Raw genomic sequence first — 24,287 nt, 5'->3', positions numbered from 1 at the left:
ACTGTCATCAAAAGCACTCAGAGCGTTGCGGATTTAACAGATGAATGCTTGTGCACATTCCCATCTGAGTTTCATGTGTTGGTACACAGCCAGTAAAATGCTTCCAACGTGTGACAGCTTGATTTAAATTTACTGAATAAAGGGTGTCGATGGTCAGCAAAGTAACTATTGAGCCTCTTCATAAATGTTTCACCACTCTGCGGGGCGTGCGTGAGCGTGCGAGTGACTGCATCAGCGAGGCGAGGGCGTTTATCTCTCCAAAGACAGCAGAGTTCTTACAGCTTGAGGGGAAATCAGTAAGCAACACCACTGATGAGAAGATACTTGTGTGTGTGCGTGCGTGTGTGTGCTAGTACACAAAAATATGCGTGGGTGTGTGCACTTCACTTCAGCTGTTCAGGCACTGCGGTCAGAGGCTGAGTACTCACTCCACCTAGTGGCACTGAGGCCCTTGTGTCATCCTGACTACACAGGAAACAGCAAGAAGATGAAAAGACAAACAAAACAATATTTACACCTGTCGACTAATCAAACTTGTCATTCACAAAAAGCAGCCAGAAAGGATTCACATGGAGTTAAAGGGATCGTTTGTGCTGGATCACATCTTGCAATAAACAACGCCACAGAAACGAGAAGACAACAGGTTATGAAAAAGTAAAACAGCATGTGCACGGGGGAGAGGCAAGGCTGCAAAGACAAATGAGTCGAGTGAGGGAGAAACGCATCCAGAGACGGAGGGAGATGAAAGCACGACTGCTGGGGAAGCTGCAACATTCAGCTGTAGCTCTCCCCCCTCAGGCTGCACTGCTTCACCGAGAGGCTTTTGATTGGCAGGTGGAAACCGTTAATCCCATGTTCTGCATCCTTTTCTCCCTCATTCTTTCCCTCTGCCCTCCCTCGCATTCTGTCTCAGCTGAGGACATCTTATCAATCTTGTATACCTATAGAGGAAGCACTGCGGGTTTCTCTCCACCTCGTGTTTAGCCTCATCCACCTCCCTGTCACTGATCATCACAGGGGGAATGCTCCCTCTGCCTTTGACTTCCTACAACTGAAGAACCGTCATGTATAATGTATAGAGGCGGATGGAAAGCAGAGGTGCTTGTCATCTACATAACAGCTCCTTGGAATTTAAATCTGCACCACCACCACCACCACCTCTGTCTAATCATATATTTGCATATGGCGCGACGAGACATAAAGGTATAATTACATGTTATTTGTGCAATGTTTACCAGACGCGTCACCCCCGTTATGACAATTCCCAACGTTTCAGATTCAAAGACTGCGTTTGTCCCAACCGCTTGTTGTATCACGGTTGACACAGCTGTCGGCTGCGCGGAATCAGCATTGCCAGATAGTATTTCACTACATTCCCCAGGCTCCCCGAGCTATTTGTAAGTTTGACTCTCGGCTAGCAACTGCAACAAGAATCTTTTGTTTCCATTATGCAGCAGTCAGTCAAGCTGAGGGGCCGTGTCCACAAACTGTCACCACTGAGTGCTGTTAAGTATACCGACCACGCATTGGACTCTCACTCCATCCCAGCCAGTTTGTCAGGGATGAGAGAGAAACGGGTTGCACACACACACACACACACACACACACGCACAGGCCTCCCTCACCACACACACACTTTCACTTAAAGCCTTGAAGGGTTACAGGCACAGAGACAGGCGAGAATACAAAGTTAAGCATTCAGTGGCTGCGCCACATGCATGAATACCAAAAGGAAACTAAGCATCACTTCTGTTTTGGAAAGTGTTTACCTCCTGTATCACTGAACGCATGGAAAAAAAGTCTAAACATGTCTAAAAAAAAAATGAAAGAAAGCATTGCTGTTGTTGAAGCATTTCAAAAGAAGAAAACACATCGGGAGTGTACTGAAAGTAGCAACTTTTTTTTTCCATTTTCGAGATACAACTATTTACATGTAACCAAAGACAATGTCCTTGAAACGGGTACAAACATTTTTTTTTTGCCTCTTCCTGCGATTTTTTGTTTTTCCAAATGACAACTCAGAAATATTGTATAAAATAAAAATATCAGCTTCAGGGAAAAAAAGTAGTCTAAGCATTTTTTTTAAATGTCCATTAACTGCTATGTACAGGAGTATTTACATTCTAAAATTCCATTCAGACCAGAACTTTGCAAAGTAATTAAACGGCAAACACAGTTGCGACTATGTTCACTGCAGCCCTACAAACCAGGTAATCTGCGTATACAGGTATGGCTGTTGTTCAAATCAGTGATCGTACATGTGAGCAGTACAAGACGGAGGAGTTTTCGAAGGTTCATGTGCATCATTACAGGTACAAATGACACCACAAAAGAATAAATAAATGGGAGCTTAATGAGTGTCGTGCGATGCAGACACATGATGATACAAGGAGAATAAAAACATGAAGCTACATGTGGCTGGACATACAGAGACATGAAGCCATCAAGAAACTCCCCACGTTCATAAACATGAGACTTTCTATTTTAATAAATGCAGCAAGTTTTGATGAAATGTTGCGTGTTTAAGATGAAACCATAATTCAGCTAAATCTGTCACATACGTGTAATGATGTCCAGCCACTGAGCTGTGTCACATGGCATATATTTCTATGAAACATGATCTCACTATGTAGGGACTTAACATTTACAAAGGAGGAGAAAGCATTAAATTAAATACATTTTTAAAAATTAACTTCATTACAAATTCAAAAAAGGAAGCACAACCATCGTTTTTTTGAGTAATTCATCACATCTGTTATAGCTGTGAGTTTCAATGCATACTGTAATTACATACTCTTGAATTAATTAAAATTTAAATAAGCTAAACAAAGTAAAATATGACCAAATTGATAATGGGTGAGAAGGAAATCTAAAATTCATAATAGCGTGTCATTTCCAAGTGCCATTATCAGTCAAATAAAGGACATCCCATCAAAGCCGGCATGTTGTGCAGTCCTGATGCACGACATGCCTCTTTAAAAGAGCAATTCATAATTTGGGTGAGAAAAGAAAAAAAAAATGCCCTTGAGGTTAAAAGAAATATCTAAAAACAAAGAGAACGCCTACGTGATGTGCTATCTCGCACAGTTTATAAAATGAAACGGGCACGACGAGAACATAAAAATCAAAGATTAAAAATACTCTCCTTCCCTTAAACATTCAAGCCAACTGCAAACATTTAGGTAAATGGATGTACGCATTCAAAATCATTCCACACGAGTTTACACATAGAGACATCATTCTAACATCCATGAGAATGATTGTTTTTCATGCTAATCAATGATTTCACCCTTGGCTTTGATGTGGATGAGTAGAGATTAAAATGTAATGATCCATAAAATTTAATTCAGCGGTTCACACTCCAGCTGAGCGGCCAGAAATCGAGACCAGGCAGCGGGAACGGGGGACTCCACCTCGGCGGCTGGTTGCTCTCATATCATTTGGGACGTTTCAGGAAGAGGTCTGCTTCCAGCTCGTCCTTATAGTTGACATTCCACGGAGTATTTTTAAACTTTTCCCAGTAACCTGAGGATGAATCTCGATCTGACTCTGGAGCGCTAGTTGAGTGGAACTGGAGGAATCTGCATGTCTGTCGGCTCGCAGGGCTTTGGTTCAGGCTGTGCTCCAGAGAGAGGGAGTGAAACTTTTATATCTGTGTGTTCACACGCCTTTAACGGTAACAATTCAGGGTGATCACAGCATCGGGTGATCCGGTGAAGTCAGAGGAATGCTGTTTCCAATGACCCCTGGTGGCTCCTGTCGGACAGGGGGGCACCAGAATAGCCTGGGATCCCTTTAATGTGCAGAGTGTGAGTTCCCTGTCTGGCTGTCTGTTAACAGTGCTCCAGGTAGTCGATGACCCGCGAGATGGACTTCTGTCCTGTGGTGCCCATCGCACACTGTGTGTGGAGACAAGAAAAACAAAGAGTGTGAGGGTGCCGAAATGTACTACTGTACTTGTGAGGTCTCGAGGCACAGACAGTGAGGATCTTTGAGGCTGTTTGAGCTTCTGTTCACTTGAAAAGGCGATATTTATGAAACAGATGGTTCCAGTCTTCAGCTCTGACAGGATGAGTCACTTTCAAAGCTGCTGCAAAATGCACATCTGTGGCTGTGTAACTGTTCAGTTTAATATTAATGCTTGACTTATTCGTAAATTACCCTTCATATCACTATTTGAATTATGCTGCTTGGATACACAAGAATCATATTTAATTGATAACAATATATTGGTCACATTTTGTATTATAATGGCACATTACTGCCACAAAAGCTTTATAAAAGCTGAGTGCCACTAGAGGCTATGCAAGTGATTTTAGGCTGGCTAAGAAGCTATTGAGATATTTTAAATGAGAGACAATCAGGGAGCCTTTTCACATATCGGTTTTTACAGCCGTTTCAGACATTATGCGTTCTTCAATCTCCGCCTTACTGAAACAAACAAAAACTAAAAGCTTCCATTTTCATCCAAATTGTGGTATTTTCTCAGAGAGGAGCTAAATAAAGGTGCAGAAAAAGAGAGCAAGAACTGCAATTATATTTGAATCTAAAAGAAAATGTGGAATAAGTGGCCCTCAAAGATTTGATCCAGGCCCCAACACTGCACAAAATGTTCTTTTCCCTCGGTGAGTCCAATTAAAAAAGCTTTTTGTAACTTCAATACAATTTGCCTGGAGCTATGATCGCATAAACATTTTTAGGTGTTTATTAAAAAAAGAAAAACCTCTGATCTCAGCATGAAAATGATGGCTTATCTTTTAGGAAGGAAATCAATTTAGGTATAAGAGTTTAATTTAATTCTAATGTATATGTTTCTTTCATCATAATGGTGACGGTATCATCATGCAGTGCTGTTAAAAGAAGCAGTGTCATACTCACAGTGAGGTTCATGAAACTCAAGAACTTCTTCAGCATTTCTGTCATGATGGAGAAATCCCCTTTAGGTAGATGCTTTCTCACAGTAGTCACGTTTATCTGAGAGGCACAGAAAGGAGGGTGAGCATCGACATGAATATCTTGGATTCAAAAAAATTTATTTTTTTTTAAAAATTGTAAATCATACTGCGTTTGTGTGTGTCTGATATTCTCACCTGGCTGCCCTGGCAGAGGCAGCCCAGCAGCAGAGCAGTGTAGGAGGCAACAATACTGTCCTCCATATGCTTGCCTGCGTGCTGCAGAGCTACAGTGATCACAAGGGAGAAAGAAAAAGATTCACAATTACAGATACATACCGCCTCTTTCAGAGGAGAAACTCTGGTGGCATTTAGTTTCTGAATAGAAACATTGGCTGGAAACATTCCTGTGAGAAGGACTTTGTAGCTGTAATTCACTGCTCAGTTACCCAACAGACTGCACTGTGGCTACTGGCTGAAACACTCAGGGAGATTCACTAACAGTGCCAATAAGTCCTTAATGTTTTCTGGGCTTGTTGGTGCCACAAACAACAGAGCAGCAAAAACATGAAGAACAGGCTGGCATTTCTGAACTTGTATTCAACCATTGGAACGACACAGCTATTCAGTGGATGATTCATTTTAGGGTGCTTTCACACCTGCCCTGTTTGGTTTGGTTCAATCTAACTCAAGTTTGTTTGCCCCCTAAGTGCAGTTTGTTTGCGGTGAGAACGTGTTCCGACCTGGATCTGAACCAACTGCAGTCACATGACACATTGTTTGGGTTAAACATGAGCATGTTACAGTCCCGGAGGATTATTAATGTGCACCTCCTCCTGTACTGCCTTAATATGCACATTCAGCACATCCAATGCATCAAAACATTGTTTTCTAGTTGGAGCTGCGCCTCGTTTTCAAACTTTATGATTTGACTAAAATGAACAATGACAGCAATATAGTCCACGATAAGCAGCGCTAAAATCAACCTGCGTAGTTGTCCCTCCATTGTGACATTAGAAAGAGTCACAGTTATCTTGCAAGTGTACTCTTCTTTAACGTTTTGTTTACTTCCTGGATTATTCCCGCATGGAAATTCTGACCAATCAAGAGCAGCTTTCTCGTGCAAGGCATCATATCTGGTCCGCTTGTAAATGCTGCTGTGAGAACATGAACCAACTCTAGGCAATTATGCAACCTTGGAACAAAATTAGTCCCTGATCCGGACCAAAGCGAACTCTAGGTCTGAAAGCACCCTTACTGTGAACTCATTATTTTATCCAGGGTTCCCACATGTTCATGGACAAAATTGCCAATCCATTCCGTGACTTTTCAAGGACCTATAATGGAAATGTCCATGACCATCAACACCCTATAACAGAAGTGTAAGGTTTAATTCACTACAAAATGTAGTAATAGACGGTTATGTTCATATTCGCTTCAAATAGTTCAAACTATGGGCAGGAGTCAATACACTGTCATTTATCTGAAAAAAAAAAAAAAAAAAAAAAAAAAGTAGCTTTACAAGCTCTTACATCAGTCTGGCACTGGCTTTCAAGCATGAGGGGAAACAGGATGGATTGTATGATCAGTGTGGTCTTAATGTATTTGATCATAAACTCATTTCTGGATGCAAGTCTGAAAAACAATGCAGCACCTCAAGTATACAGGCAGTGTTTGAATTTCACTGTGGCTTTCAGGGGAGCCCTATTTTGGGAGGCTGGGGGGTGGGGGGTTACTGTACACATGCATGTTTATACATATGTTCAACTGTTCACCAGTGCAATATTTTTTTTTTTTTTAAATCGCTCTCCATTGAGACACAAGAAAAATGCTAATACATTGTGGACAGGTGATGGTTTGAGTTAGGGATAGAACACAGGGAGAAAATGTTATAGTAAAGAAAAAGTTGTCACCCTTCAACGCATATTAGAGCTTCATTACGTCAGCAGCCACACAAATTTGCTGTTATGTTACACTATGAAGGTTATCCATGGAAGATAACTGCAACCGTACATTCACTTAATCAAAAAAAAAGAAAAATTCCATGACTTTCCCAAAGCTGTAAGGATTTTGACTAATAGTACGACTTTTCCATTCCTGAAAAAATGAGATGAGAGCTTGCACAGTATCAAATTGTCACTGCATAATTATTGAGGCCAGAAGAATTCAGGGTAACAATAATATCGCAATATCTATTGAAAAATCAAATTAGTCTTTAACTTTAGTTATAGTGCATTTTGTCTCTTTTAGTAATGCCAGTGCACCCAAATGTGTGTGTAGGTGTGTATAGGGGGAGAAAAAGCCAGGACAGAATGAAACAGAAATGATTTAGGAAGTGCTGGATTATTTACACAATATAACCATATGTGTATTATTAACATTATATCAATATTTCATTTTTTAAAATATCTACGTTATTGTCTATATAAGTATATCACAACACAGCAAAATTAGACTTTGAAAATCAATGACTTTTCCAGTTTTTCCAGGACTGTGGGAACCCTGTTTATGACTATACATACAAATGATGACCATTTATTAGTTGCAGGCTTAGGCAACAGGACAAACACACATTCACAACAGGCTGAAGCTATGGTCAACTGACTTTTACAGCCGATTAAATTCACAAAAATACAATATAAGAGCAGCTCAATTGCAGTACTCTGCAGTGATCTAGGGAAATAAACAGTTTCGCTATTAGGGCTGCAAATAATGATTTTCACTAATTAATCTGCCAATTACTTTCTTGATCATCTTTTGATCTTCACAATATCACAAAATGGTGGAAAATATCAGCTTAGAAACTAGAACTAATGTTGAGTAAATTTTGCTTGACAAATAGCAATCAACTGAATTTATGTCCATCACTAATTCGACTATTCGCTTTAGCTCTGGGGGGGTAATACGCTGCTTTGTAATTCAGAGACATACTGCAGTTTTGTGGAGGAGAAAGAAACCCCACCCTGCTGATAGTTTCCCCTGCTTCAATCTTAATTAGTTAAGCAAAAGAGGTAATGAAGTTGTTGCCACACAATAATCATGACCGTAAATTAAACACATTTATCCAGATTATGATTTTAGCCAGAGCTAAAAACAGCTTCTCTTACGTGCACACACACACAACTTCAAACACACACAAATGTCTACCTTTATTTAGATCCAACTCTTCATCCTCCTCCTCTTTCTTCTCATTCTCTTTCTTCTCGGTTTGGCTGTCATTGGTTTCGGCTGCCACCCACTGGATCTCTCCCGATGTCTCCTGCCACTCTCCGCTTTGGTCCAGTGCCGGCTTGGGCGCCTCGCTGATGAGGTCGTCAGTCTTAGCCTCAGCCAGGATAGCAGCACGCTCCCTCTCCAGGAAGAGCTACGGTTAGAGAAAAATAAACAGATGTGAACTACAAGCGCAAACATTTTAATTGGAGCCAAGTAACACAGTAGATTTTTTTTATAATTTAACAGGGATAAAGGGATAGCAGTTAAGCTTGATAGCCAAGGTACTTCCTTCATGGCAAGGTCAGACAGCAGCGGGGATGCCAAAATCGCACTTGACAGCGGGAGGTAATTTTAAAGTTAATCACTACTTCACTCTCAAAGGTTCATTTCAAGCTTTCAGAAAACTTCACACTAATGAGTCAGTTGGGCAAGGAGTTTGGTTAAAGTAATATCAATAATACAGCAGAATATTAATAAAATGACATTTTTATCTTAAAATTCAGATCCACAAATGGGCGTGAATCGATGCACTTGTTTATTACTTAGTATTCAGGCTGTCAAATGTATGCAACTTCAGGCTTTACTTGAAATGCACTCTGGGGTGCAGCTTATGGTTGTGTGGTAGAGCATGTAGCACTGAGATTTCAGTGAAATGTGAAATGATGATTCAGCAATATAGCATCATCCATATTCATGAACGCATCAGGGTTTCAACTCTCAACTGTCTCCCAGAAAAAGAAGAACAGGTGAAACACTCTCTCACCTGTTTATATATTACAAAGAGTCCTCTGAACAGTAAAACGTTGATTTCTCCTCATGACTGCTCATCACTAACCGATTCTGCTCACTGCCTTATTTCAAAAGAAATCATGAAAAAAAAAAAAAAAAAAACCAGCAGCCAAACCAAAAGACTGCTAAATTATTTATTAATGAGTCCTAGCACAATTCCTACCTGCACCAGGGCGGCCAAAGCACCAGAGGGCTTGGGCTTGACAGCGCCATCTTCCTGAGTCTCAGCTGTGCTTGGTGGTGCTGACGCTGCCACTGTGTCTGATTGTGTTGGGTCAGCAGGCTGCATCAGGCTGTCTTCCAGACAGGTGTCCTCGACTTTGTACTCCATGTCCACCAGACAGTGGCGGTTTCTGGAGCTATACTCCACAAGGTTAATTAGTAGACCCAGACCCTGGTATACACAACAAAACACACAAGTAAGACACATGTGGGCACAGATATGCACAGAGCGCCCACAGGCTGGGACAGTATCTTTTTTTAAAATTATGTTGTGTTTCATTGTGTTTGCCTTACCAGTACTCGCACATCAAAGCGCTGCTCCTGGGGGATGTAGCGTGGAACTCGGAGGACGCAATTCAGAGCTGTTAGGGTTAGCTGTTCCTGCTCACCTGTCTTAGTGCTTCCCCACTCTGCAGACAAGAAGATCATCATTAACCTCTGCTCATACTCGTCAATACTCTGCTAAGCACCTGATGCCTGAATGATATGATTGAAGTCTATATGAGCATATTAATAAGTATATTGACTAATACTGACACTATATCACAAAATTGAAGAAGTACATGTGTAACTCCATTAGCTGTTTATAACTGTAGCCGGTAACTTTTATAAAAATGATTTTGTCATTTGTAATGAAGCTGTCACTATATCCACACAGCACTAAATGAGACAGGTACTCATATTTCTCTGCCAACTCTATTGCCTTGTAGTATTTCCAAAGGCCTTACTGCATGAGAACAAAAAGGAGTCTCTAACACATCTGTCAATCATGTCAATCACTGCTCCTGAGCTGCGGTCAAACTGTCAAGCTACTGCCTATTTTTTACTTTGAATGTTGAAAACATATTTTAGTGTGCTGTTTAGCCCACCAGCATTCACAATTTTTTTATTATTCTACAGCTAAAGGGTGCACTAAAATGGTTCTGAAAACATTTGAAATGAGAAATAGTTAATACATTAACAGAATCTTAATTCATATTTTTCCAGCGCTGCCTAGTTTGACAGTTTGGCTGCAGTTCACAAGCAGTGGCTCTGATTGGTTGTTTCACAGTGAGCCGTGTAACTTTCTATCAGATGCCATAAGACGCAGTAGAAAAAGGAGGAGGAACATGACTTTCTTCACGACTATGTGTCTCTTCTTTCAGAATACAGAAATAGTCTCAGCTATTATGACAAAGATATTTTCATAAGTTACCAGCTGTAGCTTTAATGCAATGAACTGTGCGTCATTGTTATGCATCACATCAGACAAACAATAAGCCGCAACACTGAGTCACTGCCCAGCTCTTAATATCCAGAAATGCCAGATAAAAGCATCAAACGCAGAACAAAAGCAAAACAAAAGCAAATGCAGAAAAATATAAAGCAGAAAATGAGAATACCATTGTCGTGGGTAAGGTTGAGCAGCACTCCTATGATGGCCCTCATGCAGTCCTCCACAGCCTTGCCCACGTTGCTGAAGCTGCAGTGGGGCAGCGTTGCACCCGACAATGACAAAGAGCTGTTGTTTAACGCCCTGCTGTATCGCTGAATCATATCCTCACAGTATCGCAAAGCTCTGGTGAAAGTAAGAAAAACACACTGATGAGAGAGAGTAAAGAGCAAATGGCAGAAACAAGGCACAGTTTGAGAAATGAAAAAACAAGCACGAGGGTGAAGGACAAAGAAGGAGGAGATGAACATAAACAGAGACGAAGAGCAAGAGATTTAAATACACTCATTACCTTCACTTGACACAACCTTGAGTGCCATTGTGTCTCAAACAATACAGAAATACTAATGAGATCCAAATGTGCTGATAAATCTCAACTTACTGTGATGTTAGCATTTATGGTAATCAGGGAGCTAGTTATGTTACGGTTTATTACTGTAAGGTCTGTGCTTCACTAATTATCCCTGTGCTTCAATAAGGGGAAGATGTTTTCATTAGCAGACAACCAAGTAAAAAGAAGGACCCCCTGAGGACACTGTTTAATGTGATAGGCACAACAGAGTTACAAAAAGTACAAAAGTAAAACTGTTGTTATATCAGTCAGTGTCTCAGTATGTGTCCGTGTCCAGTCAATAATAGCTCTGAGCTGTATCTGGCGCTCACCTGGCAGAGGAGACGATGAGCTGCGAGTCTTTGTAGGCAATCAAGTAACCCTGGTTTTCTGGGTTTTGCACTGTCACCTGTACACAGAAGATGAAAGAGAAATAAAATCAATGGAGAGGAAGGTACATTGAAAGGCTTGAAAATAAATCAAGAAACAGAAAATGAGGGGAGACACTTTTGTTTGGTTCAGACTTTTGATCAGTGACATTTTGGAAGATAGCTGATAAGACACATTGTGCGTTTTCTTTTTTAAACAAAGCCTTTTCTAAAATGCAACAATAAAAAGTTACCATCCCCTTCAAAGTTCTCGTTTCTCAATTACTCTTGTCCTGGAGTGTCACTCTTGTATGACTTTGGTGAAAGAGGAAACCCAACTTGACAGCGCAGTACTTACACTTTCGAGCACTCTCAGACACCTCTCAGCCCCCCATAAAGACGCCACGAGGTTCTCCTTGTCGTCCTCTTGGCTCAGGTTCTGCACACACTCTTTAACTGTGGCAACACAAAACACACAAGGCACATGACCGTTACACATCCTGACAGACACATGAAAGTCAACAGCTGTGACACTTTGCACATATACATAAGTATAGAGACTTGCAAACCGCCCATCGACGTGCTATGCATCTGACACACCTACCTTTATCTACAATGTGGTCCAGACCTCCCAGTAGTCGCAGTTCTTCTTTGAACCAATCCCCGGCTCTCTTGGAGGTTAGCGAGAGCAATGTCTCCATGGCAAGGTGGCCCGTCTACAACAGAGAAAACAGCATGTCAAATCTGCAATATTCTGAACACATTTTGTAATTTGGCACGACACCTTTTTCCCACTGGGAAACCAGAAATCCGACAGTGTAATCAGGACATGAGCACATTTTCAATAAATATTTGATTACACTGCCCTGGATGCCTGCATTACAAGTTGACTGTTACATAATTATGTCCTCCACTCAAAATCTAATCTAACCTTTCTATTCATTTAAGGTGCATAATAAGGAATATAAAACAAAATTTCACACTTCAACGCTGCCTTGCCATTCGTTATAATAGGTACAATCGCAGAATGGGGGGACAAAGTGGTGTCACCTTTAAGCCGACATCCAAGGCAGTAATAGCGCCAAAATGACAGCTGGCAGGACGGGATCATGGCCAGCACAAGTGTTACGTTTTGACTGTGTTATGCATGAACAGCTGCCGAAAATGACCGCAAATTGGCAAAAAACATGAGGTCCAGGAGCTTCTTATCCTCTGAGCAGAGGACAAGATCAGCCACCATACAACAGAGATGGTTAACGACTGCCATTGCAAGGTTATGCCATTATTTTTGTTTTTCAAGCGCTGCTGCTGACGCATATGTCACTCTAGAGGCTGACGCTGTTATGTTACATGTCACACCCATCACGCCTCTTTTGATTCCTCAATGTCAGTATACTGTCTAAAATCACACACTGGAGCATCATGATGTCGCCGTCCTTTGGTTCTGTGTAAAGATGTAAAGGCAGCATGAAGAAGGGACTTTGTAGCGGCCCTACAGTGCAACCTCTGTGTAAACATAATTAAAGACACTAATACCTTAACAGATAACACAATATATCTTCCACAAACAGGTGCTTTGTAAATTCTTTAAATAAGGTTAAGAACAAGAGAGGAGGAGGAGAGAGTGAGGTGCATTAAAAACAAATTAGACAGCATTAACATTTCATGCGAAATTGACAGATTGGGCTTTTACTAAAACATTTCCAATGAAGCCATTTAAGTATTTATAAAGTTTTGCTTGTTAAGGAAAGAATCATTACAGAGCGGTGGTTACTTATTACACGCTACAAGGTGAAGGCACATCTGGGGGGGGGGGGGGGGGGGAGTTTTTTTGTATGTATTTAAAATTTATGGACAACCAACCGTGATGTTTTCCAAGTCGAGATGCTTGTTGTGCACAGTCTCACACAGCTTCCTGATCTTCTCCTTGACCTTTTCCACCTCCTTCGCTGTGAGCTGATCCTGGTGGGCTGAGTAGTCCTGGTCCAGTTCCAGCAGCTTGATCATAAGCTCCAGACAGGCCCTGTCCAGATCCATGTTAAGACGATCCCGGCTCAAAATGTACATCAGGGCAGCCGTGCACAGAGCAAGGTTCTGATGGAACGACAGAGAAAGGCTTTTACAGAGCGCTGGAGGTGATGAGAAGCATACAGAGGTGAAACATGATGGCCGATGGTTCTGATGCCCTGGACCAGCTGGAAAAATCTGAATACCTGCACATTATCACGACAGCATTCTCCAAGTTAGGAAACTTAGCTTGGAGGCTAAAAAAACAGATGTGTGTGCATCTGTGCATCCAAGAAAATTGCTCACTAGAAATACTGCTCACTAAGAAAAGGTTACACTTGAAGGATAACTGAAACTGCACTGAAGACCTCAAGGCTTTGACTTGAATGTAATAATTAAATAGAAATTATGGCTTTTAAATAACTGCAGGCATGTAGAGTAGTTATTAAACATCATCTTCATTAGCAAATATTGCGGAGGTGTGGATCTAGACATAAAACAAACATCACCCTCTTCAGACTAATGCAGCATTTTTATGTAGCTGCTCTGTAACGTACAGATCTCACTGCAATTGTGAGGTACTTAAAGCTAGTTAAGTAAAGATACTGACTATTTAGACAAAACTGACAGTACAGACTACAAATGCAGATCTGCATGGTGATGATATATGTTGAACAACACATTAAGTGTTAATTTGAAGCAATCATTTGCACATCTCAAGGAAAACACTGAATTAAAGACAAACACACTGGGCATTAGCTTCTGAGATAAATTTATGTATAGTGTTGAACAGATTGGATCCATCTATTCTGGTCCAGTTTTTGGACTAAGTGTTGGGGTCTCCCTGCACTTTTTTTACTTTTGCGTTATCAAGTAGTTAAGTACACCAGGTAAGGCTGTGACACTGACTGAACTGCCGTGATACCAAGGTCATGTGACGCTACTGCAGCTGTATAGTCATCACCGTCATCAACATCACTGACCCAATTTTTAGTGAGCCAATATAATAAATTAAGAGAAAAGAAATGTTCTACTTTGGCTCTGATGCAGCCCCTCTATCTGCAGTCAACTTGATCAATGTCCTGTCCACAGCATTATCTTCAAGTCAAAAGTAACAGCCTTCCAACACTGAAGGCTGTCGTGCCACAAATGACAAAGACGGAAACTGGAGCTGCCCCCATGAGCAGGCAAACTCAGAACTTACAGCAGATACTACTGAAGTTGTAAACATCACAATTTCTTACAACAAAGTTGCAAAAACTGACCAGTGTTCACACTAGGTAACGTTCTGCTATTAGTAAAAGTAGTTACTGGATGTAACTTCAGTTGTCTGAGTACTACAAGGAGAGGAAGAGGGAGTGAGACAGTGCCTGGACGCAGGTGAGAGATGTGGCCAGATTACCATAGTTTATAAAAATGGTGATAAACTGTCAACAAAATAAGAAAAAAATTAATCCAATCACAGCCCTAGTATCAACTAAGGTGCACTGTTCAAACTCTGATACAACGCCTTGACTCAATAACATTTCCATCAGGGACAAAGTAAACAACAAAAGCAGTAATTATTCCCAAGTGGCAAGCATTTTGAGGGAGATGACTTAGTGAGTTTTACTGACCGGATGTTGCGGAGCATCACTGAGCATTTTGAAGACCTGCGCCACTTTCCCTCTAGCCCGCAGGTGCATCCTGAAACTGGGCATGGCACACTTTGTGGCCAGGCTGATTATACTGGAGGGAGTGAAAGAGGAAGAGAAACAAAGGGAGTGACAGGAAAGATTACAGGAATGTTGAGTCAAATATTTATCAGTCTTGTGCTGAAAACTAAAATAAATAAGACAGAACGGGGCACAGCCTACTTCCAAATCAATATCAACATTTGCGATTTCCATCATGTTCTGTTTTTCGACTCTTGTCTGTTCACTCTCTTCTCTCTGCATGTGTTAAACTAAAAACAGGCTAAAGGAGGCTGGACTCCATGCGGATTTTTCTGAAGTCAAGGTTGTCTCTCTTGAGTGGATTTCATTTTCACAACAGAATGGCTACGTGCTTTATCAGACTGCACAAAAACACAAGCTTTATCTCAGCATATTACTCCAACAGATGGTGGGAATAAAATTGAGACGCATAAGCAGAAAAGGACAGAGATGAAAGCTCAATAAAAAGGCAGTCACAATGCCTCTCTAGGGCTCATTATTTTGCATTAATTATAAAATATATATTCATTTAAAAAAAAAAAGAAAACCACAAGATTACTGGAAGTGTTCATCACAAATTACAAAAGCTGTCACTGTTAGTGCATTGCATGTAAACATAGCAATTGAGAGCATCTCTACATCCTGCAGCTCTCTGTAAAAATAATAGATTTTTTTATTTAAATAAAGATCAAATTTCAAAGCTTTGATTAACTTGAGCAGCTGTTCGTCTAATTCCTGTATAAACAGGCGACAATATGAACAAACATGAGGTGACAGGTGCCTGTATCATTCAATCAACTTAGTGACGTACTTGGTACTCATATAAATCAGTACCACCAGCGAACCACTAGAAAAAACCCCACCAATTTCTGAGCAGACTTAGAGCATCTAAGTGCTCCTCTGCAGACCTGTACAAAAAAGGCAACACTAAGTGTTTTATTCCACTTACCTAAGGCATCTTGTGTTAAGTGGCTGACTGCTTTTCAGCCCCGTCTCCAGGTACTCAAAATCATCTGTGAACTCCTGATTCTCTCCGAACTCCACGACATCATTGAAGTGCTTCACATGCTGCACCACCGTGTACAGCTGGTGGAAGGGGAATGGGGTTAATTACAGCTAATTGGGAAGCAGTGCATCTGTCCAGAGTCACAATCAACTCACACGAACACAAACACAGTGAGAGCTCAGCGCTTATTGTTAAACCACTCTCTATTGGTTCCATTACCAGCAATAGCTGACTGCGCTAATACCCCTCATCAATAAAAGCTCAGCATGTGGAGTTAGGGCCTGATCAGCAGTTAGCTCGGTATGTTTACCTGTATCAACAGTCATGCTGTGTGTGCACTCAGCACGACACAGGAAGGAGGACCCGGGTTTAAGATAACACCAGTGTGTAGTGACAGCTTAGCCGAAGCCATTTTTACCTCAGGGGATCTGTGACTAACAGCCTGATCTGGGGCCAGAAGGGCCATCTGTAAATGACACGAGGCTGTAGGGGAGTTTAAATTAACAGCTACATTCCTCATTGTTACCTCCAATCCACACAGAGGTTCTAATAAACAAAAGTGAACTTTAGGCCAGTCACAATAACTATTTTTGTTGGACAACATATTGTCCCAGAAATAACTGAGACAAACAATATCATTATAGCCACTGTGTGACCATTTAATGCCACTGATGATTAGAATATAATAGCATAATAATGCAAGTACACCCTTTCAAGTGACAGTGACCTTTAAGTCTTACAAATATCCAGACACTGGAATTAGAATATGAATACATTTCTAAAAAATACTAAGTAACACATAATATATACAAGAATATATACAATATATGCAAGAATGCATGCATACAATTATTGTACCTTTATATGAGTAGCCCCAAATTATTCAGTTTGAGACTAAATATGAAATCTGGCCAACAAAAAAAACCAAAACTAAGAGATGACGCTTGCGACTAATACACAAACTTAGCGAAGCTCCAGGTACACTGCATTTACCTCCATAACCCTGCTGGTTTGCTGATGGATTCACAGAGTGGTGGATGAAGTTGTTGAAGGTTAGAACTACATACGACAGACTTCTGGCTCATTTCCAGCAGCTGGGAAGCTCACAACTATCAGGACTATGCGGCTTCCCCATTCCAAAAGTGCAGATGCAGGCTACCTGTAAGCTATGCTGTGTCGTCACTGAAGTAGGCGAAGGTATAAAGAAATACATAGTGTCTTATAGTGGTCAGAAAAACCCTGCTGTTTATGCTAATATCATGTTGGCCAAAATGTTCAGGACATCCTAATGTAAACAGGCATGCACGTTAACACCACAGGCAAAAGAGGTCTGCAAAATGATCCCGGTCATGTCCACATATCGGACGATAAGTCAATAACATTATTATCATGGCGGGCCTAGTGAGCTTGTCATGCATCAATGAATGCCATCCCTTTACTGCAAACCCTGCATTTAATGGGTAACGGCAGCTTGACTGAATTCTAAAAAAGAGAAATTCAATTCATAGCAGCATGCACACAATGTAGTAAAAACTGAGCACAAATAAGCATATAGCTGCAAACAGCAGTGCCTCCTCCCCTCTATTTCTCAGCAGACATCTCAAACATCTCAGTGTGCTCCAGACTCACCTCCTTGTGCTCTTTCCTGCATTTGAGCGCAGTGACAATATCCTGGTTGAGTCGCGTGGGGATGGTCTCTGACTTGATGACTTTGGGCGGCGGTGGAGGGGCTTTAAACAAGCCATCATCTTTATGGGAGTTGCTGTCCTTGCTGCTGCTCGATAAAATGGCCTGAGGAAGAAAAGAGGCGGAGAAACGGGGCTCATACCAAAGTAACAAAATCTGTTTAACGACGTGTCCGCAAGATTTACCACAGCTGAACAGTCTGTTAAGCACACAAGTCTTTAATAAGTGTTGTTAACAGATGTCAGATGAGGTAGTGCAAAGTTAAAAACAACTTTTAAATCCTGGTTGCCAGAGTCTGATTAGCTTGTCTCTGTACAAGCACTTATTTCCATGGGGGGAATTCAACACAGAATATACAAATGAACCCAGGTTCACTTGTCTGGGAAAATAACTATGTGAATAGAGAGAGACTAATTAGAGCAATTAAATGAAACTGTTGAGCACTAAGAGACCAATAAACAATATTCTGGGTCTGGACAGCAGGAAATGGGGAACTGTGTAAACAAATGGTGCTAGTCATTAGCATTCGCTTAACATAATATCCTGTAATATTGTTTGCCTGCTTTGTGCGCAAAATGAATGCATACGTTTAAAATGAGAATTAAAAGATTACAAATTCACACTTTTAGTTCAATGACAGTTGTTTTTATTGTGCTAGTAAAGCAATGAAGTCACACACACAATAACCACTAAGACAGCAATATCTTACCGGAGCAGTTTGAGATCGAGGGAGCGGAGGCACAGGCACCTCTTCAGGCTCAGGTTGGTTCCAGTGGCGGGCGTTGTACACAGCTTTAGCAGGGGACTGGCACCCAATAAGAATTTAAGAATTAGTTAGTTAGTTTGAGAGCAACAAAGCATAATACCTGACATGATATCAGTGTACCAGTTACATTTGTTCATTCATTTACTGATGGATAACTGCCATAACTGCAAAAATATTCACACACCCAAAGCTCAAAATGCCAAAAGCATTGTCACGCATACATAAACAACGACAATGTAGAAATATTTGCATGTTAATCTCCATAAACCATTCTAGCACAAAGCTTACGTTATTACCGTGAATTAGCACAACTGAGCACATAAATATTGCATGCTGCAATCATGATGATAGACTGAGACAACAGCAGCCCCAGCGTGGAGCACAACAGTCCCAAAGCAGCACAAAACATTTTACTGAAAAAGACACATTGTGCGACTCAATTATATATTGCAAAGACAATGGGAGTACAGAGTTTTGTCAATGATGTAGAAACAGTAAACACAAAGAATTAGGAAGACAGACCACAAATAACCCAAAGCCACTGCAAAACATGATCTAGATTCGCAGAGTAAATGTGGGCACAAAACACCACAAATCAAAGCTGAGTTGTTCAGATAAATATGACCCTGACCAAGAGGTAATATTCAAAGCCCCTTCATGCTGGAAGAGAACATAGGGTGCGTATTACTAGACACACATTTAACTCATTCATGCGAGACTGCTGTCACAAGTTAATCCCTGGGCATCTCAATTCAGAGCCTCTGCAAGTCTGCAACTTCTAGCACGCATTACTGCTGAATCACAGAATTACTCCATAAAATGGCAACTGAATAAATGTAGATTTCAGTTAAGCTTCTGTTTGCCCCTTTGCTCAGTTTCCCTCTGGTGCTCCCCTCTCTCCCATTATCTCAGTCTGTCTTAAATGAGCTGGGTATACTTTTATGTAAATGCCATTTAAACATCAATGACATTAAAAGAAATTCCTTTTCAAAGTCAAGCAGCATCAGAACCGAGACCAACCCTGTCCAGGAGGAAGGTTATCAAGGAAGGTTAGATGACAAAATTGGTTTGGAGTAAAAGCAGGCCGAGAGAGACAATATTTCTGCCGTACTCTGTCATATACCTTTTTGGGTCCACTGAAGATCTTTTTGGGTCCACTGCCAATGTCCTTGGATTTGTCAGCTGGCTTCCCTGAGCGTCCTCTCTGCCCCTCAGCGCCGCCAGGACTGGAGTCATCGGAGAAGTCAAAAGCATCTGTTGGATAAAACACATTGTTGATGGCTAGAAACGAGCACAAATTCGTGAATGGACCCGAATGATGTGTTTTATCTTTTGTTCGGTCACTATACTGTAATAAATCCAAACTCTCCCAAGTTTTGAAACAATGTGCATGTTTTAAAAGCTTCTGGAGTAAACAAATATCTTGATCACATTATCAACAAAACTGCACAGAGGTTAACTCTTAATTATGAGTATTAAGGTTACCATGTCTTTACAAGTTCAGAATCAGCTCACCTGTATTGCTGCTGGCCTGACTGTCCTGAGAGTCACTGGTATGAGGGCTGTCCACACTGGAGCTCAGAGCAGCTAAGGCTGCAGCCGCCTTCTTGGCCTTCTTGTCTTTAGCATGAGAGCTCTCGTCATCGCTATCACTCTCGCTCAGGTCGTCGAAACCGAAGTACTTGATCTTGTAGCTACTCTTGCCTGCCATGCCACCTTCTTGGCCCTCCTCGTCCCCCTGGTCCTCTTTGTCCTCAAAGCCAAAAAACTCTAGCTTGGTCTCAGTCTTGGTCTTCTTGGTCTTTGTCTGGGTGGGTCTGAACCTGGGGAGATAAAGTGAGAGGATTTGTTTCTTATTTGTTTGTGATATTTTTTACTGAGATTGTAGGAAAGAGGGGAGATTTGGAGCAGGACAAGCAAAACCCATTGAAGCTAAACATATCAAAAGAAAACAGGATTCAGAAATAGGGGCTCAGAATTTGGTACAACTCAATGAACAGAAAACCCTTTTAAAGTTGAACACAAAGAAGACACCACAGTGTTACCATCACTAGAAACCACTAAAATATAATGCATGATAAAACTGTAAGAGACCACACATGCTACACAAATGACTGTGTGTCCAAAGAGCTGGCCTAGACAGTCAAACTGAAAATGAATATTTGTAATTATTTCCGTAAATTCAGTCAGGGTGGGTGATGTGACATTGTATGCAATGATACTGATTTTAACATATCCATCTAGACATATGGAGTATACATTAGTGCTATATTCTGCAACTTGAATATCGTTTTAGATTTAGGTCTTGGTCATAGGCTGTTAATGGGTCTCACACAAAAAACCCATGCACTTAAAACAGTTACAGATCTCAAACTTGCATTCAATTTCAAATTATCATGAAGTAACAACTTAGACTTTAGCAGCTAGTAACACCTCCAAGTACATGACGGGCCTTTGGAATAAAAAGCCTTGCAGCACTGTAATATTACTTAAATACCACTTCAAGTTCAACTTCATTTTGTCCATGCAAAGACTGTATGAAATTGCGATGCTTGATTATGTAGCTTATAGTCAGAATGTTTCCTTTTCAGACATCGATATTAAGGCCTATTCCTATTATACAGTCAGTGTGCATTTCACTACTCAGCGGCTGAAAACATTATATTTCACACAATTCAGTCCTACTGGTGAATCCAGTCAAGATGAAGACAGCATGTTCAAAGCCACACTGCTGTAAAGTGTGTGTGAAGAGCAATCCAGAAGTGATGTTAATTATTTGTGGCTGACTCATTTCACTTTGTATGCAAGGTACAAATCTCAGTACTTCACAAATGCAAAATCCTCAATGACTCACACATGACACGACATTTATGGAAGCTGATGAATAGCACTAATTAATTAACTAACAAATCAGTGTTGTCAAACTGTAAGAAAATGTTGGGATGTTATTTTTGCTCACATCACCCATTCCGACAATTACGAAAGCCTGAGTGACTACAGTCTTTGATGAAGAGATTCTGAAGCCAACTTACCTTGTAGGTTTGGGTGGGGGAGCGTCTGACTTCTTCTTCATCTGGCCTGCTTCTCCAAGGTCAGCAGGGGCAGCTGGGGTGACCAGTTCATCAATGCTCCGCTCAATTGAGTCCTGGATGGTGACATTGCACACTGACAGACAGGAAGGGTGCAGAACTGTGTAGTCCCGTACCCTCCCGCCACCCCTGCCTGCGGGCTTGGCTGCGGGCTTGGCATTGGCAGCAGTACTACTTGCGCTAGCAGAAAGGACACTGTTGGGTTTATCTTGGGCACTCGCTGTTTCAGTGGGCTTGTTGCTGTCGTTTTCAGCAGGTTCAGAGGACGTTTTGTTAGACCTGGAGGGTCGCACGTATTTCTTGCAGTTTGAGGCCCTTAGGGTAAATGGGGAAGGGGGAATGTTGTCCACTGGTTCTGGTGGAGGCTCTGTGGGAGGCTCCAGATCAGTACTTGTCATTTCTTCTGACGGCAGTCCATCATAAGAGGAAGAGGTTTGGAAGTCTCTGCTACCACCTGGTGCATCAGTGGACAGTTTAAGGGAGGTGGCTATATTAGGAGAGGAGAAGATGGGCTTCTGGGGCACTGAGAAGTTCTGATTATTAGAGGGGGCTGTATTTGACAAAGATGGCTTGCATGCAGGTTTCTGGTTGCTATCTGATGTACTTTTGTACCAGGACTGGTTATTCTTAACAGCCATCTCTTCTGATGTTTGCTTAGCTGTGAATGGAGAAGAAAATGACAGACGGTTACACAGACAGCTGACACTGCAACAAAAGGGCTGGCAGACTCTATCAATTAAATAAACAGATGGAAATAAATAATGGGATGACATGTAGACTGCAGACAATTGATTCTCAAGACAATCTGAGTAGGTTACTGTGGTTTATGTTTTGATTACTTACTTGTGAAAGTGGCTGTTGAGCTTGCAGAAGCTGGAGCAGAAGTAACAACAGTGGCTGTCCCACCACCTTGCACTGCAGCTGTCTTTGCCACAGCCCCTTCATTGACTGTCGATGGGGACATGCTGTGAGAGGCTTCAGTCTTCAACTCATCATCACTGTCAAACCCAAAAGGGTCTTCGTCACTGTCGCTGTCCTCAAGCCTTGGCCTTTTGGACAGCTCAGACACATCAGGTTTTAAAACAGGCCTTTTGCCCCCCAGCTGAGCCTTGTAGGTGGTCTCCCCCCATTTGGTGGTCAGTGTGGGCTTTTTATTGGAGAAGACCTCGTCAAATTTCGAATTAGCCTCCCCTCCCTTGCGGTTGTATGTTTTACCGAACCTGGATGTCATGTCGGTGGCTTTATGTTACATATTCCCTGTGAATAGAAGGAGACAACATTTAGGCTAACACATCACTCAAGCGTCAAGTAAATTGTGCAAACGTCAGGCAACACATAGCTCAACTACTGCCTGACAGATAATGGTAAATATAAGGCTCAAGGCGCAGCACAGTACAGCATTTCAGTAGAAGCATTCCCCCACAATCACACCGGCAAGAGTGCATTAATTAGCTTGGCACTAGCTCATAAATTATGTGTGAACTATTGGTTGATAGCACACCAAGTTCGCATGGCTAGCTTGTTAGCTCGAGCAGCAAAGCGTACAAATAACATTATCGGTGGTATATGTGCAATGCTGTAAGAAGCTAGAGCAACTTGCATTAACTTTAGTAAAACTTTGACTCAATTACATTACCTAAAGTCCAACTTACAGGACGGTTAACTTACCTACGGTTGTTAACCCTAGCTAGGCCTGCTCCTGCTTGTAAAGTTACTATAAAGTTAGCCGTTAGCTTCAACACTGCTAAACTATGCTAACGCTAGTCCCCCTGTTTACATTTCACACTTGACTGCATCAAATGCTAACAATTTCGCGTTTTAAAAGGGGTTAAGTAATTTAACACAAACATGTGAATACATACATTGAGGTTTAAAAATCGTCGTGAGTACAAAAGAATAGCAGCACACACTGTTACCTTTCAACTCCGGCGACTAGCTAAACGTCCGCTTGTTTTTTAGCCAGCCGGCTAGGCCTGATCTCCCACTCGCGCACAAATCAAGCGGGTAAAGTCCTTTTAGCGCAGAAGAAACAACACTATTAACACATTATATGTCCAAAGAGCAACGCTGCTTATCGACGAAAAGAATCAAAAACGCACCAGTAGCTAGTATAGTCTAAATATAGCGGATAATCCGGACTTTATGCATTTTGTAGTGCTACTGACGGCCATTAAAATATCCCCTCCCTCCTCGTTCCCTGGCAAGACCCCCTTGTAGTGCGCTGCAAGAAGGGGAATAGCCAATCAGCGGCGAGAATATCCACATGTGCTTTAAGAGTCCGTCAGCAAACGTGACTCTGATTGGTTAAAAAGTGAAACCATAACAAGAGATAGGGGGCGCTGAAGGACCACGTTAGTTAGTTCAAACTTGAAGACGTGCCAAAGAGAAAGCAAACGGTGCAGATGGTGTCGTCTGCTTCTCGTGTTTATCTCACACCCTCTGGTTTTTAGGCAACTTTAGCAGCAAATAGGCCCAACTGAATTCATCCAGATTAAACCATTTAAAAAATCCTGTACTTTAAAATGCTTTCATTATTCTTCAAATTATAATTTAGATACTGTTTAAAACAAGGGAGTTAAATAGATGGCTTCATAATATTCATTAATATTTACCCTGTAATCAGTAAATAACACGATCAGAATCAGTTTAAAGGGTCGGTTCACTCAAATTAGCAGTTTTCATAGGGACTATGTGTTGGTTTCAAACTGTTCATATTATAGCAGGGGCGTAAATATAGACAGTGCAGGCAGTGCGACTGCATTGGGGTGGAGGGGCCCGTAGAGTGAGCGGAC

General features: G+C 41.4%; 1 protein-coding gene across 1 annotated transcript; it reads right to left on the bottom strand.

Moving 5' to 3' along the window:
• Nucleotides 1-3,597: 3,597 nt before the first annotated feature.
• Nucleotides 3,598-23,682, bottom strand: wapla (WAPL cohesin release factor a). Its single transcript, XM_033613523.2, has 20 exons — nt 23,412-23,682; nt 22,339-22,752; nt 21,439-22,153; nt 19,922-20,229; nt 19,530-19,660; nt 18,350-18,445; nt 17,584-17,745; nt 15,898-16,034; nt 14,871-14,982; nt 13,111-13,341; nt 11,852-11,963; nt 11,606-11,703; nt 11,212-11,288; nt 10,499-10,674; nt 9,411-9,526; nt 9,058-9,288; nt 8,040-8,256; nt 5,091-5,179; nt 4,879-4,974; nt 3,598-3,899 (listed from the first exon to the last, which is right to left on the bottom strand). The coding sequence occupies exons 2-20, from the start codon at nt 22,724-22,726 to the stop codon at nt 3,834-3,836; spliced, it is 3,558 nt and encodes a 1,185-aa protein (XP_033469414.1). The 5' UTR covers nt 22,727-22,752; nt 23,412-23,682; the 3' UTR covers nt 3,598-3,833.
• Nucleotides 23,683-24,287: the final 605 nt, after the last annotated feature.

The sequence above is a fragment of the Epinephelus lanceolatus genome, chromosome 17 (assembly GCF_041903045.1).
Source record: "Epinephelus lanceolatus isolate andai-2023 chromosome 17, ASM4190304v1, whole genome shotgun sequence".
In the NCBI taxonomy this organism is placed as follows: domain Eukaryota; kingdom Metazoa; phylum Chordata; class Actinopteri; order Perciformes; family Serranidae; genus Epinephelus; species Epinephelus lanceolatus.
The sequence above is the reverse complement of the archived record's forward strand: the minus strand, read 5'-3'. Positions and strand labels throughout refer to the sequence as shown.